The sequence below is a fragment of the Symphalangus syndactylus genome, chromosome 10 (assembly GCF_028878055.3).
Source record: "Symphalangus syndactylus isolate Jambi chromosome 10, NHGRI_mSymSyn1-v2.1_pri, whole genome shotgun sequence".
Classification (NCBI taxonomy): domain Eukaryota; kingdom Metazoa; phylum Chordata; class Mammalia; order Primates; family Hylobatidae; genus Symphalangus; species Symphalangus syndactylus.
In genome coordinates, this window is record NC_072432.2 from 35,711,497 (window position 1) to 35,725,738 (window position 14,242).

The following is a 14,242-nucleotide window of genomic DNA, read 5'->3' on the forward strand; positions in this document are numbered from 1 at the left end:
TTAGTTGACTTAGGAAAAAATAACACAGACAATTTACATTTGGAAGAGGTAAAATGTAAATGCTTTTTAAGACTTTCTATGGCAGCAGAGGGACGTTTCTTGTCCACTGCTGAAATGTGACTCACAGACACACTCAGAATTGTAATTCACCTCTTGAGATCAGAGATCAGAGAATGTATTTACCTTTCTGAACTTTGTCACAGAGAAGATAAATTTCCTCCCCTCCAGTCACACATCCAGCCGTCCTGTCCATTCTTACAATTTTCAAGTTGGATGCATTGGGGGCTTCTGTTCACAGGGGAAAAACAACAAATAATATGATTAATCCTCAGCTCAACAAGACAGTCCTTTAGGTAGGACCCTCCCCTTAGCACACACGACCAAAACAAAGCTTAAATACATGCTTTCACTAACAAAGTAAATAAAACAAGAATGGCTTCTGAAGTTCTCGGAATACTTCTTGGGCATGGGTCATTTATGATCACCAAAACAAATGAGGTAGAAAGGAATAGGTATTTGTTTCTCCCTCTAACACAGAGAGACTGATAGAAAAAGAGAAAGAGCTTTTCTGATGTATTGGGAAGTACCAAGCTAATTGATTTCTGGGTTTTCAATGAGGTCAAGACTTCAATTCCAAATTTATTTCTATGATTCTGCTATTATCATAACTTACAAGAGTCCTAAAAACTTTAGGAAAAGTACAGTTTTCTTAAACTACTTACTACCTTTTATTTTACAGGTAAGGAAAATGGGGATGTTATGTTTCTTTTTCCCAAACTAAATTAGGATTCTGTGTGGTGAAGAGGCAAAACTTTCTTGTGGTAATAGCATAAAGCTTCCTTTTTTTTTTCTCCAACAGCTGCATTTTAAGGTGATTCTGTGGTATGAGTCTGTATCATTTTATAACCTTTCACTTCCCTTCAAACTTGTTTAAATTAGAGAATTCAGTTAGTTGTTGTACTTGGAGCATGGAGTTTGCCACACAGGCCAAATTCTATAAACTTTCAATGAGTCTGAGTACTATGCTTGCAGGCTTTTTGGAAATATCTGTCTAATCAATCCTATGCATAATCAAACAAGAAAGTTGCATGGTAAATGCTGAAGATTACTGTAAAACTCTTAAAAGTCCTAGGAACTATAAATTTTATATATATATATATATATATATATATTTTTTTTTTTTTTTTGAGGTGGGGTCTCACTATGTTGCTCATGCTGGGCTGAAACTCTATATCCTCCCACCTCAGCCTCCCAAGTAGGTGAGACTACAGGGCATGACGCCAAACCCGGCTTGAAATAGGATTTTGAAGTCACATGCTATCCCTGCTACTCATTCATTTAACTTCAAGTTTCTCTCTTGATAAAGCTAGTAACATATGGGAAAGAAAATGGGTAAGAATAATAGTTGTCTTTTATTAACTTCTTTCCAGAGCCCCTCCACCACCAAAGAAAATTGGGATTATTCTCCCTTCTAAAAGTATCAACCATATATCTTTATAGCAAGACATTCATAAATAAGATGAGATGTGACATTTCATGTAAAAGACTAAAAAATGTACATCAAAGGAAAAAGAATTACATGTATTGAGCCCCTCTTAAAATATCTCATTTAACCTGGACATCAACCTTTCAAGCTAGATTTTCCTATTCACATTTTACAGATGATAAAGCTGAGGCTTAAAGTGATTGAGTTACCTTCCCCAGGACTCAGCTAGCAAGTAAATGGCAGGGCAGGGCTGGAAGTCTATTCTTGGTGTGCCCCCTGTTGGAAGTGAAGTACTCACTACTGTCATAGATGGCGTCTGATACCACGGGTTCCAGGCGCCTTGTGAAGCTGCCAGTGCTATCCGGAAGAAAAGCTGTAAACATGAGCCGCACCACGCTGAGGTCCATCTCCTTGGTCTGCTGCAGAGCTGCTTGGCGGATTAGCTCTTTTTCCCGATCTAGGGCCATACAGCACAGTCCATTCATGCCCAGGGAAGTGTGAACATTTAAAAGACCATGCTTTTATAAAGCCCAAATAATGTAAACTTACAATAAAAATCCATTTTCCTCTTTTGAAACTCTTCATATTGCTAATAAAATGTTAAAAACAGCCTCATTTATGTCATCCAATATGAAAGGCATCAAAGAAGACCTGCATTTTCTCCGGATTACAGTAAAAACTCTCTTCCATGTATCAGATCGCCTCCCTCCTCTCCTGTCCTCCCCCCACCTTTCCCTTTCCTCCCTACAATAAGAGTTAAAGGCACACAGGATGTGATGGAATGGAATTGAATAACCCTACTAGTCACCAGCTGTATTGAGAAGTGTGCAAATTATTCCAAAAGCTGTTTGGGCACAGGGATTGAGCTCATTCCACAGTGCCAAGCAGACAGCCTAGCACATAGTAGGTACTCAAAAATAACTTCTGAAGGAACTGAATGACTCAGTGACATCTGGTTCCTTCCCTCCTGCTGGAGTTTTCACGCTGACGGATACAGTCATAATTAAGCTATAATATCATAAAAGGTAGTGATTCAAGAGACAAGTACTGCAAGAGAGTTACAAATGAAGTGATGTGGGATTTCAAAGGAGGAGAGAGTTGAGAGGGCTTTGGAGCAGAAGAGGCATTTGCTCTGAATATCAAAAAGGTGGCAGAATTTGAACACATTCATACAAGAGAGTGGATAAAGGCATTCCAGGAAGAGGAGAGAGCAAAAATAGAAAGAATGTGCCAAGGCAGGGACGTGAGAAATCATGGTGCTCCTACTAAGTAGTAGAGTTTGACCTGAAGGGGCAAAATGGGAAACAGATTGGAAATGCAGCCTGGGGCCAGCTCTTGGGAGATCCAAAAAGCCAACTTACAGAATTTGGATTTTGTAGGCAAAACGGAGACACCGAGCAGCAACAAGATACAGAACTTCAGTAATATCTATCTGGCTACAAGATGTAAACTTGATTAGAAGTGGGGAGGGACAGAGACCAGGGAGAAGACTACCGTAAGTGGAACAATGAAAATGGAATATAGTGTGGAATGCCAGAAAGCACGGAATGGCTGCACCACAGCCTCGCAGCACAGGCGAGGAGAGGGAGTCAGAGAAATGGGAAGGTTTTGAGTCTGGGTATCAGAAGATGGAGTATATTTAGTTGAAAACTGGTAATCGGTTTTGAATCACGTGAGTATGAGATGGTGACTGGATGGCCAGAGTAAAGGACAAAATACAAAAGTAGAAATGGGGCATGTGGTGGGACAGGGAATGGGGTTGAAAAAAAAATTTGAGAAAAGGCAAGAAAATGGAAAATCATACAATTTTTATGATAAAGATAATAGTTTATAATGTGTCTGCAGAGCCCAAAGAAAGAAAAATGCCTTATAATAAGGTGAGTTGGGGAAGGTAAAACAGAGGCGTTCTTTGGACAAAGTCTTGATTTCTGCATTGGTTTTCGAGAGGGTGAAATGGAAACGGTGGGGTGTTTTTGGTAGACGAAGACACATATAAAGGTATAAACATGCCTCAGTTATTCAGAGAGCAGAGATGGCGAGAGGAGGATGCAAGGTGGTCTGGAGATGAGGCTGAAAGTTGCTGGGGCCAGAGAAGGAGGGCTTTGTGTAACAGGCTCTGGAGCTATAGTTTTTATCCTAGAAGTAGCAGGATGCCATCAAAGGTTTCTGAGCAGCGAAAAGGTGACAGCAGTGTGGGGTAGAGACTGGAAGGGATGCAGATGAACATATAATTCATACAGATGAAAACCAAAGCCTGGACCCCTTGGAGGAGCAAGGCCAGGAAAATGATGCTTACCTCCCAGCTGCCGGTCCCCTCCACCTTCTGCTTGCAAATAGGCAAGGTCAGGGTGCACCAAGAGTCCAGGATTATAGCCCCTTATACACGCCTCTGTCATTCGTGCTTCCAGTGTTTCAAATACTTTTTTCTTTGTCACATGAAGTATACCCAGGTTTGCGAAGCTGGAGAAAAAATAGTAACAGTAGCAGCAACAACAACCAAAAGTTAGGCACTTAATGTCTAGGGAATCTGGCTTCACTTGTAAATTTAAAAAAAATACACAGGCCCTCAAATGTTTTATACAAATCTCTTGGGGCTAGATGCATTTCAGAATTTAGGGTATTTTTGATGTTAGAAAGGCAATATATGGCATATACTGCATATTACATAATACTCTAAGCAGGTCTGGGGCACACAATGTGGTCAAACACGTTAGTATTTCCGCAGTGAAATATATAATTGGATTCACCAAATGGAAAGATAAAGACTATAAACAGCTACACATCAGGTCAGATTGGTTTTTACTATCAAATGAGTCTGCGATAAACTTGGAAGAATGTTTTGGTTTTCAGAGCTTATTTGACTTCCAAATTTGATTAAGGGAGTGGGAGCATATGTGTCTATATGTCTTAATGAGGAAGTCTTACTGGGTTCATTTTAAAGTATTTTCTATGGGAGCTGTATTAAAAATTAAAAATTAAAAATATAATACTAACACTTCTTAAGAATAAGAGGAGTATTATATTTGGGAATGATTATTTTCCTTTTGAATCGTCCTTGGGTTTCTGAATGGGATTTAAAGTCTATCTATAATCTCATCTTCTCCTGAGTTATCTATAAGGTTGGAATTATTTATGACCATCAGAGTTGTCATGTAAGTATACATGTAAACAGGGATGGAGAATCTTATATCTCACGAAGGCTACATATTTATAAAACAAAATATGTGATAAGCTTAAAAAGCAACGAAAATGATTTATAAGAAAATATATAAAATGTTCCAGCCATTCACTTTTGAAATTAAAGTACATGAAACAAAGAAGTCTATTCAATAAATATAACAGGAAAACAAAAAAGGACTTTACCAAGGAGATTCATTCACTCAACAAATATTTATGCAGATCCTTATCAGCGCCAGGAAATGTCCTAGATGCTTTTGTCAGCAGTAAAAGAATCTCTACCTTCACTGAATTTATATGCTAGTATGACAGTGGAGAAGAAACAAGTAAATTATACAATACAATTTAGAAGGTAATAAGTGTTATCCAGAAAAATAAGGTAGGAATGAGGAACAGGAGAGGTAGTAGAAGAAAGCATAACATTTTAAAGTAGGGAGAGGTCAGGAAGGACACTCAGTAAAAAGATGACAACAGAGCAAAAACTTGAAGTGATGGGGAAGGCATGAACATATGAATGATGAATGTGGCAAAAGGAACAGTAAGTGCAAAATTCCTGCGGTAGGACCATGCCGGTGTTTTCAAAACACAACAAAGGCAAGGAGGTCAATGTAGCTGGAGTGAAATGAGCAAGTTGTCAGAAGTAAGTAAAGAATTCCGAGAGGTAAGCAGGGAGCCAGATCTCTGGCTTTTACTCAGAAACAAAGAAAACAAATTAGCAGAGGAAAGAAAGAGATTTCATGACAACTGGATTGAAGGAAAGAACGAACAAGCTAAGGTAGGAAGGTCAGATAAAGCAGGGAAGAAAATAGGAGTTATAAGGCAGAATGAAATGAGCACTCATACCAGAGGCCCAGAGACAGAATAAGTCATGTGTCCAGGCAGATGAAAAAAGTGGATAGCTAAGACACAGAACAGAAAATATACCACTAGAAAACAAGCTCTTTGGAGGCAGAGATCTCTAGTCCCTAGAACAATGCCTGACATATGAGTGTTTAATAAGTATCTGTTGATAAATGAATACATGAATTAATACAGCACAGAAAAATATGCAACATGACATACTTATATGCATAGAAGCACAGGCAGTTTTTCAGAAACAATACCTCCATCTTTTGGCCCTTTCAGCCCTACTCCCATATAGAACTTCCCTAACTGCAGGAAAACGGGGTTATTTCCTTGGTAATAGCAATGATTAACATCTGTGTAGCACCTTACACTTTACTGTCAATAATATGCTTTTCATGTATATTCCTAATCTAGTCCCTGTGAGAAAAACATCATCCTTATTAATTTATTATGTGAGTTATGAAGGATTTACTCTGGTTAACAAATGAAACAGTACAGAAGTCAGTCTTCTGCTTCAGGTAACGATAGAGTAAAGCAGACTGGATTGAACCTTAAATATCTAAAATACATGAAGAAATGGTTTTTAGACACTAGAAAACAGGCAGCACAGAACAGTAATCTTTAAGAAAAGGGAAATAAATAAGGTGAATCCTGTAATTACTCTGGCTTAATGCCTAGAGAGTCCCAGGCTGCAGCACAGGAAGGAGGAACCCCAACAGAGCCTGGCAATCTCTGAGGTTGAGGAGACACAGTTAAATACTGGAGGAAGCCAAGGAGGCTAAAACTCACAAGCAGAGTACCGGAGAGGAAGAAACCGCAAACAGAGATATACTCAGAGACCACTGGAGTCTTCAGCTGAGTGCTGTGTGTGGGGAAATACGTCAAAGCTGGGAAAAGAACCACCATAGAGGTGGAGGCAGAAAAATTATTGTAACACATACAGGGCTGGAATAGTTCAAGAAATCTTGTAATACATGGAGCATCAGGTTGAAAATTCAGAAAGGTACTGCCTTAGTAATGATGTCAAATTAACCCTAGAGTAAAGGTTTCTCTGGTCTCTCTGATAAAGCTTAAAAGTAAGTTTAGAAAGAATCAAACTGTTCCCAAATTTAACTTCATCCCAATCCTCAAACATATTTAAAAGCATACCAAAAAAAAAAAAAAAAAAAGGAATCCAGGACTCAATGATACAAAATTCAAAATACCTGTCATCCAATAAAAGACTAACAGGCATGGAAAGAAACAGAAAAATATAATTCATAATTAGGACAAAAACTAATCAAAAATAGATCCAGAAGACAGAATTTGTACACAAGTACATTGAATAGCTATTATATATTCCATATGATCAGAAAAAGAATAAAGCATTGGTATGTTAAGGAGTAACACGGCAGATAATGAGAAAAAAGGACCCCAAATAAACCTACAGAAATTGAAAACTACAATGTCTAAGAAGAAAAAATACACTAGATGGAATTAAGAACATATTAGACACTACAGACAAAAATATTGGTGAACATGCAGACACAGTAATAAAACTATCCAAAATGACACAGAGAAAAAAAAGATTTTTAAAAAAACAGATCATCAGTGAGCTGTGGGACAATTTCAAATAGCCAAATATATGTGCAACTGGGGTTCCAGAAGAAGATGAAGAGGAGTGGACAGAAAGAATATTTGAAAAAATAATGGCCAAAAAGTTTTAAAACGTACTAAATATATAACCCCAGAGATCTAAGGATCTCAATGAACCTCAAGCACAAGAAACATGAAGGAAACTATGCTAATATACATATAATCAAATTGCTTAAAATGAGTGAGGAAGAGAAAATCTGAAAAGCTGCTAGAGAGAAAAAAAAATTATGTACAGAAGAACAAAGATTAGATTGACAGGTGACTTCTTGGAAAGAAGGCAAGTCAGAAGACAGTGGAACAACATAGTTTAAGGATGTGAAAGAATAATACTGTCAACCTATAATTCTTTTTTTTGAGACGGAGTTTCTCTCTTGTTGCGCAGGCTGGAGTGCAATGGCGCGATCTCGGCTCACTGCAACCTCTGCCTCCCAGGTTCAAGTGATTCTCCTGCCTCGGCCTCTTGAGTAGCTGGGATTACAGGCATGCACCACCATGCCTGGCTAATTTTGTATTTTTAGTAGAGATGGAGTTTCTCCATGTTGGTCAGGTTGGTCTTGAACTCCTGACCTCAGGTGATCCACCCGCCTCGGCCTTCCAAAGTGCTGGGATTACAGGCATGAGCCACCGCGTCCGGCCTGTCTACCTAAAATTCTATACTCTTCAAAATATATTTGAAAAACTGGCCGGGCACAGTGGCTCACGCTTGTAATCCCAGCACTTTGGGAGGCCGAGGCGGGCGGATCACGAGGTCAGGAGATCGAGACCACGGTGAAACCCCGTCTCTACTAAAAATACAAAAAAATTAGCCGGGCGTGGTGGCGGGCGCCTGTAGTCCCAGCTACTCAGAGAGGCTGAGGCAGGAGAATGGCGTGAACCCGGGAGGCGGAGCTTGCATTGAGCCGAGATTGCGCCACTGCACTCCAGCCTGCGCGACCGAGCGAGACTCTGTCTCAAAAAAAAAAAAACAAAAAAAAAAAAAAACAAAATATATTTGAAAAACAAAGATAAAATAAAAAACTATGAAGACATACACCTAATGAAAGAATTAATCAGCATCAGATAAGCAGTATAATAAATGGAAGTGCCTGAGGCAGAAAATGATACCAGATAGAAATTTTAACCTAAGAAACAGAATGAAGAACACTGCGAATGATAAATACGTGGTTAAATATAAACACCTTTCTTCTGATTTAAAAAGTTTCTTTAAAAGATAAGTGACTGTTTAAGACACTTTTCAAAAGATGCCACCAACAAACATATGGAAAAAACTCACTAGAGAAATGCAAATTAAAACACATTGAGATAAGATCTCACACCTGTCAGAATGGCTTTTATTAAAAAGTCAAAAGATAACATCCTGGCACGGCTGGGGAGAAGAGGGTACACTTATACACTGCTGGTGGGAGTGCAAATTAGTTCAACCACTGTGGAAGCAGTGTGGTGATTTTTCTTTTTTGTTTTTTTTTTTTGCCCTTGTAAACTTGCTTTATTTATTTTTTATTATTTTTTATTATATTTTAAGTTCTAGGGTACATGTGCACAACGTGCAGGTTTGTTACATATGTATACATGTGCCATGTTGGTGTGCTGCACCCATTAACTCGTCATTTACATTAGGTATATCTCCTAATGCTATCCCTCCCCCAACCCCACCACAGGCCCAAGGGTGTGATATTCCCCACCCTGTGTCCAAGTGTTCTCATTGTTCAATTCCCACCTATGAGTGAGAACATGCGGTGTTTGGTTTTTTGTCCTTGCGATAGTTTGCTCAGAATGATGGTTTCCAGCTTCACCCATGTCCCTACAAAGGACATGAACTCATCCTTTCTTATGGCTGTATAGTACTCCATGGTGTATATGTGCCACATTTTCTTAATCCAGTTTATCATTGATGGACATTTGGGTTGGTTCCAAGTCTTTGCTATTGTCAATAGTGCTGCAATAAACATACGTGTGCATGTGTCTTTATAGCAGCATGATTTATAATCCTTTGGGTATATACCCAGTAATGGGATGGCTGGGTCAAATGGTATTTCTAGTTCTAGATCCTTGAGGAATCGCCACACTGTCTTCCACAATGGCTGAACTAGTTTACAGTCCCACCAACAGTGTAAAAGTGTTCCTATTTCTCCACATCCTCTCCAGCACCTATTGTTTACTGACTTTTTAATGATGGCCATTCTAACTGGTGTGAGATGGTATCTCATTGTGGTTTTGATTTGCATTTCTCTGATGGCCAGTGATGATGAGAGCATTTTTTCATGTGTCTTTTGGCTGCATAAATGTCTTCTTTTGAGAAGTGTCTGTTCATATCCTTTGCCCACTTTTTGATGGGGTTGTTTGATTTTTTCTTGTAAATTTACTTAAGTTCTTTGTAGATTCTGGATATTAGCCCTTTGTCAGATGGATAGATTGTAAAAATTTTCTCCCATTCTGTAGGTTGCCTGTTCACTCTGATGGTAGTTTCTTTTGCTGTGTAGAAGCTCTCTAGTTTAATTAGATCACATTTGTCAATTCTGGCTTTTGTTGCCATTGCTTTTGGTGTTTTAGTCATGAAGTCTTTGCCCATGCCCATGTGCTGAATGGTATTGCCTAGGTTTTCTTGTAGGGTTTTTATGGTTTTAGATCCAACATTTAAGTCTTTAATCTGTCTTGAATTAATTTTTGTATAAGGTGTAAGGAAGGGATTCAGTTTCAGCTTTCTACATATGGCTAGCCAGTTTTCCCAGCACCATTTATTAAATAGGAATCCTTTCCCCATTTCTTGTTTTTGTCAGGTTTGTCAAACATCAGATGGTTGTAGATGTGTGGTATTATTTCTGAGGGCTCTGTTCTGTTCCATTGGTCTATGTCTCTGTTTTGGTACCAGTACCATGCTGTTTTGGTTACTGTAGCCTTGTAGTATAGTTTGAAGTCAGGTAGCGTGATGCCTCCAGCTTTGTTCTTTTGGCTTAGGATTGTCTTGGCAGTGCGGGCTCTTTTTTGGTTCCATATGAACTTGAAAGTAGTTTTTTCCAATTCTGTGAAGAAAGTCATTGATAGCTTGATGGGGATGGCACTGAATCTATAAATTACCTTGGGCAGTATGGCCATTTTCACGATATTGATTCTTCCTATCCATGAGCATGGAATGTTCTTCCATTTGTTTGTGTCCTCTTTTATTTCATTAAGCAGGGGTTTGTAGTTCTCCTTGAAGAGGTCCTTCACATCCCCTTTAAGTTGGATTCCTAGGTATTTTATTCTCTTTGAAGCAATTGTGAATGGGAGTTCACTCATGATTTGGCTCTCTGTTTGTCTGTTATTGGTGTATAGGAATGCTTGTGATTTTGGCACATTGATTTTGTAGTAGTGTGGTGATTTTTCAAAGAGCTAAAAATAGAACTACCATTTGACACAGCAATCCCACTGTTGGGTACACAACCAAAGGAATATAAATCATTCTACCATAAAGACACATGCATGTTAATGTTCACTGCAGCACTATGCACAATAGCAAAGACATGGAATCAACCTAAATTCCCCAACAATAACATAAATAAATAAAGAAAATGTGGTACATAAATACCAAGGAATACTATGCAGCCATAAAAAAGAATAAGATAATATGTTTTGCAGGAACATGGATGGAGCTAGAGGCCACTGTCCTTAGCAAACTAATGCAGGAACAGAAAAACAAATACTGCATGTTCTCACTTGTAAGTGGGAGCTAAATGACGAGAACTCATGGACAAAGAGGGGGCAACAGACACTTAAGAAGGCCTTGTTTCTCCTCTGTATTTTTATATTTATATATCCACTCCTAGTGCTTACCAGTTGGTATATGCTATATGTATTAATCGGAAAAAAAATTCCATGTCTCTAAATCAGAGCTGCCAGAAAGCAGAGAGAGTGTGGTGATTACTGGTAAGTGAACTGGCCTAAAGCAAAGTCAAGGAACGCAGATATTTTCCATGGAATAAAAATGTCAAAGAACTAAAATATGTTGAAACAAATTGTTGATATTCAGGGTTTAAAATAAAACACCAAACTAAGATTATTATTATTTTTTACCAAGAAAGGCAATAAAGGCATATTATATAAATGAATAAAGAAAAGACAAAATTAAAGCTAACTTAAAAAAACATTAAAATGACAAATCCCCTACATTACAGCAATCATACCAGAATCAAGACTTGGCTATTTAAAACATGAATATTTATAACATAGATAAAATCCTTTTGAAAGTAGAAACTAAGTTTATTAAGAATTCATACTGAGGTAAAGGTGAAGATAAACACTCCAAAGAAAGTAATTCTTTTGGTTTTGACAATTTAAAAGTTATTTATCTTCTCATTGCCATTTTTTAGATATCTTTTTTGGTATGTTGGATTAGTGCCTTGCTTGTGAATCTATACTCTTTGCCTAATCTGTATTATTGAAAACAGGTTATCTTAGCTTCATTTCTAGTATTGACAAGTCTAAGACATAACTTTGGCTATCTTCCTAAGTTTTTCTAAGTGATACTCTTATCTACAAGTCAGAACTAAATACTAATAATCAATGTCATACCATAAATATGTGTGTGGCAAGTTTGCTCATGTTATTTCATAATATTATGTAATGTTAGTTCAGTCTAGAATTCTGGGGATGTAAACGGCCTAAAGATAAGATTCTGTAGTGAAACCCTCTCATTTTATGAGGGAAGACATTAAGGTCCCCAAGAAGTCATGTAATTTGCCCCCAGTCCTCTGTTGAGAGCAACAGTACTGGGAATAAAATTCTGGTTTCCAGAATGCTATCATGATGTTCTTTCTACATAAATGCAATAAGTTTTGACACTGAAAACCTTAAAAATGTATATATAGAGAGAGATAGAAACAAATGAATTATGAAGGAAATAGTGTATTTTGGGAAACATTGTAAGCAAAAATTTCTCAGCAAAAAATCAAATTAGAAAGCGAGTACTGACTTTTCATAGGAAACACTAAAAACGTTAAGACTACTGAGTCTATTGTAACTCTCAAGTGGCATCTTGATTAAATTTCTCATTGAAATTACATAGGGTTAGAAAATCTCACTGTACTACAATCAGACAACATAATGATCAAATTCAGGAGTTGAGATGCTCAAAATGTTTGTTGAATGAATGAATGAATGATGAGTTCTCCCAACTACTGAGCCCACACCCCACTGCACTACAAGAGAGTGAAAGAATCCCTCACTTTCCTTAGAGACAATTTACTTCTATTCCCGCTTTAAGGTCTCAAATTTAAATAACCATTAGTTCTTTCTAAAATCCTGAAACATTACTAAAGCAAACTACAGAAACACCAAATTATAGACAACATACTGGAGCTTTTATAATAATAAATATTAGTAGAAAACGTCATCTAAAATTTCCTCTAAAGGATATGATTGTAATGGATTAAACAAGACCAAAGAAACCAAACACTTCAAACTGACAGAACCCTACTGGAATAAATCTGCAGAAACACTAAGTGATCAATTAGTCTAAAACTGTGATAATTAGCCTGCATTTCAAAGCTCTCCTAGGTCAATCAGGAACTGGAAGGGTATTCCACAACACATGATGAACAAACTGTGACATACAACAGGAAACACACCAGTCTTTCAAGAGGATGTTGAAACAAGTTCATATAAAGCACACTTTAATTTTTCAAATCAATTTAAGCTTCTTCCTTCAATCTAGAGTCTTTTTTTTTTTTCTAACATCAAAAGAATCCGATTTTAGTGACTTAAAAGACAGCTCTCTCTCTAGGTTTTTCACACTTATATATTTTTACAGTCAAACAAAGAAATACCTAGGAACATGAAAGCACAACCTCCAAAATAACAACCAATTTGAAACTTGATCGGAATTCAAAGACTGAAATGCAACCATCAGCTTAATTACAGTTGATTTAAACAATTCTTTTCTTTTGAGTGAATAACCCAGATTAACTGGGATTTTAGCATAAACTATTTAAACCAGGATTAGAAAACCCTGAAAAATGTTTTTAAAAATTACACAAAATTAAAAATTTCTTCTTTTGCATTTGAGGACTTCCAAAGAAAGACTTAAAACAACAATTTTTAGAATTATTGATTGCACCATATCAGTTTGTATTGTGTGCTATACTATTATTCTATGTGCTATTTTAGTGTATTAGGAAGATGAAAATATATGTTTTTTAGCACAGTAAATATGTCTTATTTAAAAACTTAATTCTTTTGGATTGAAATTACTTCTATCAAACTTCATTCATTAAAAATTGCTTGTTTTATTTGATCAACCCTTAAATGAATATGTCATTTTTTATTTACATTTCAAGCCTAACGAATGCCAAAATAAATTTGCATTCCTTGGCTTCTTATCTGTGCATACTTTCTAAGCAGCAGAGAGCCGAAATGATATTTATGCATTCACTTAAAGCCCTACATATTCACACTATAAATCCACTGAAGAAATCATCAAGAATGTAAAAATATACATAAAGTGATGATTTCTGCTATAGTTAGGTTTCTTTAAATTTGTCCTTATCTTTATTTCTAGGAGAAAAAAAAATTAATAGTGGCACAAATACCTTGTAGGTCACGTGACCACATATACGTGATCATCCAAACTGGGCCACCTTTAAGAGTAGAAGAGGGTGCTATAAACAATTAGGTCAGGTGCAAACTGGGCTGTCTCAGGCAAATCCAGACATGTGGTCACCTTACTTCTTAGAGTACAAATGAAAGCACAAGTTTACACAGTTTTTTTGAGGTCAGGAGGGTCTCAGAAAGGTCCCTAATGAAAGGGGCCTGCTCATTCTAAGTTCCTGCATCCCATATTCTATCTGTTCCTACCTTCCACAGCATCATATACCCCTACTTACCCGACCACCATGTCCTTGGGTCCAGCAGTTACAGTGCAGATCCCATCCTCACAGTGTTTTCCCACCAGGCTGTGGGCATGCAGGTGGATATTTTTTCCATTTGTGACCAACTGAACAATAACCTTTGCTGGTCCCACATAGTTGCAGATCTATATAAGAAGCACATTCCAAAAGTTAGCACATCTGACTCTCCAGCAACATGGAAAAATGTTTATGATAAGCCAGTAAGTATAAAAAGTAC

General features: G+C 37.3%; 1 protein-coding gene across 11 annotated transcripts in view; it reads right to left on the reverse strand.

Moving 5' to 3' along the window:
- The window catches only part of NFKB1 (nuclear factor kappa B subunit 1), a 117,948-nt gene that overhangs the window by 38,113 nt on the left and 65,593 nt on the right, over positions 1–14,242 (reverse strand). For all 11 annotated transcript variants that reach the window (XM_063611144.1, XM_055296888.2, XM_055296887.2 and 8 more), the window contains 4 exons: positions 14,002–14,150; positions 3,783–3,946; positions 1,785–1,943; positions 184–288 (listed from right to left, as the gene is read on the reverse strand). In XM_063611144.1, the coding sequence (XP_063467214.1) occupies positions 184–288; positions 1,785–1,943; positions 3,783–3,946; positions 14,002–14,150 (577 nt within the window). The remainder of the gene's footprint in view (positions 1–183; positions 289–1,784; positions 1,944–3,782; positions 3,947–14,001; positions 14,151–14,242) is intronic.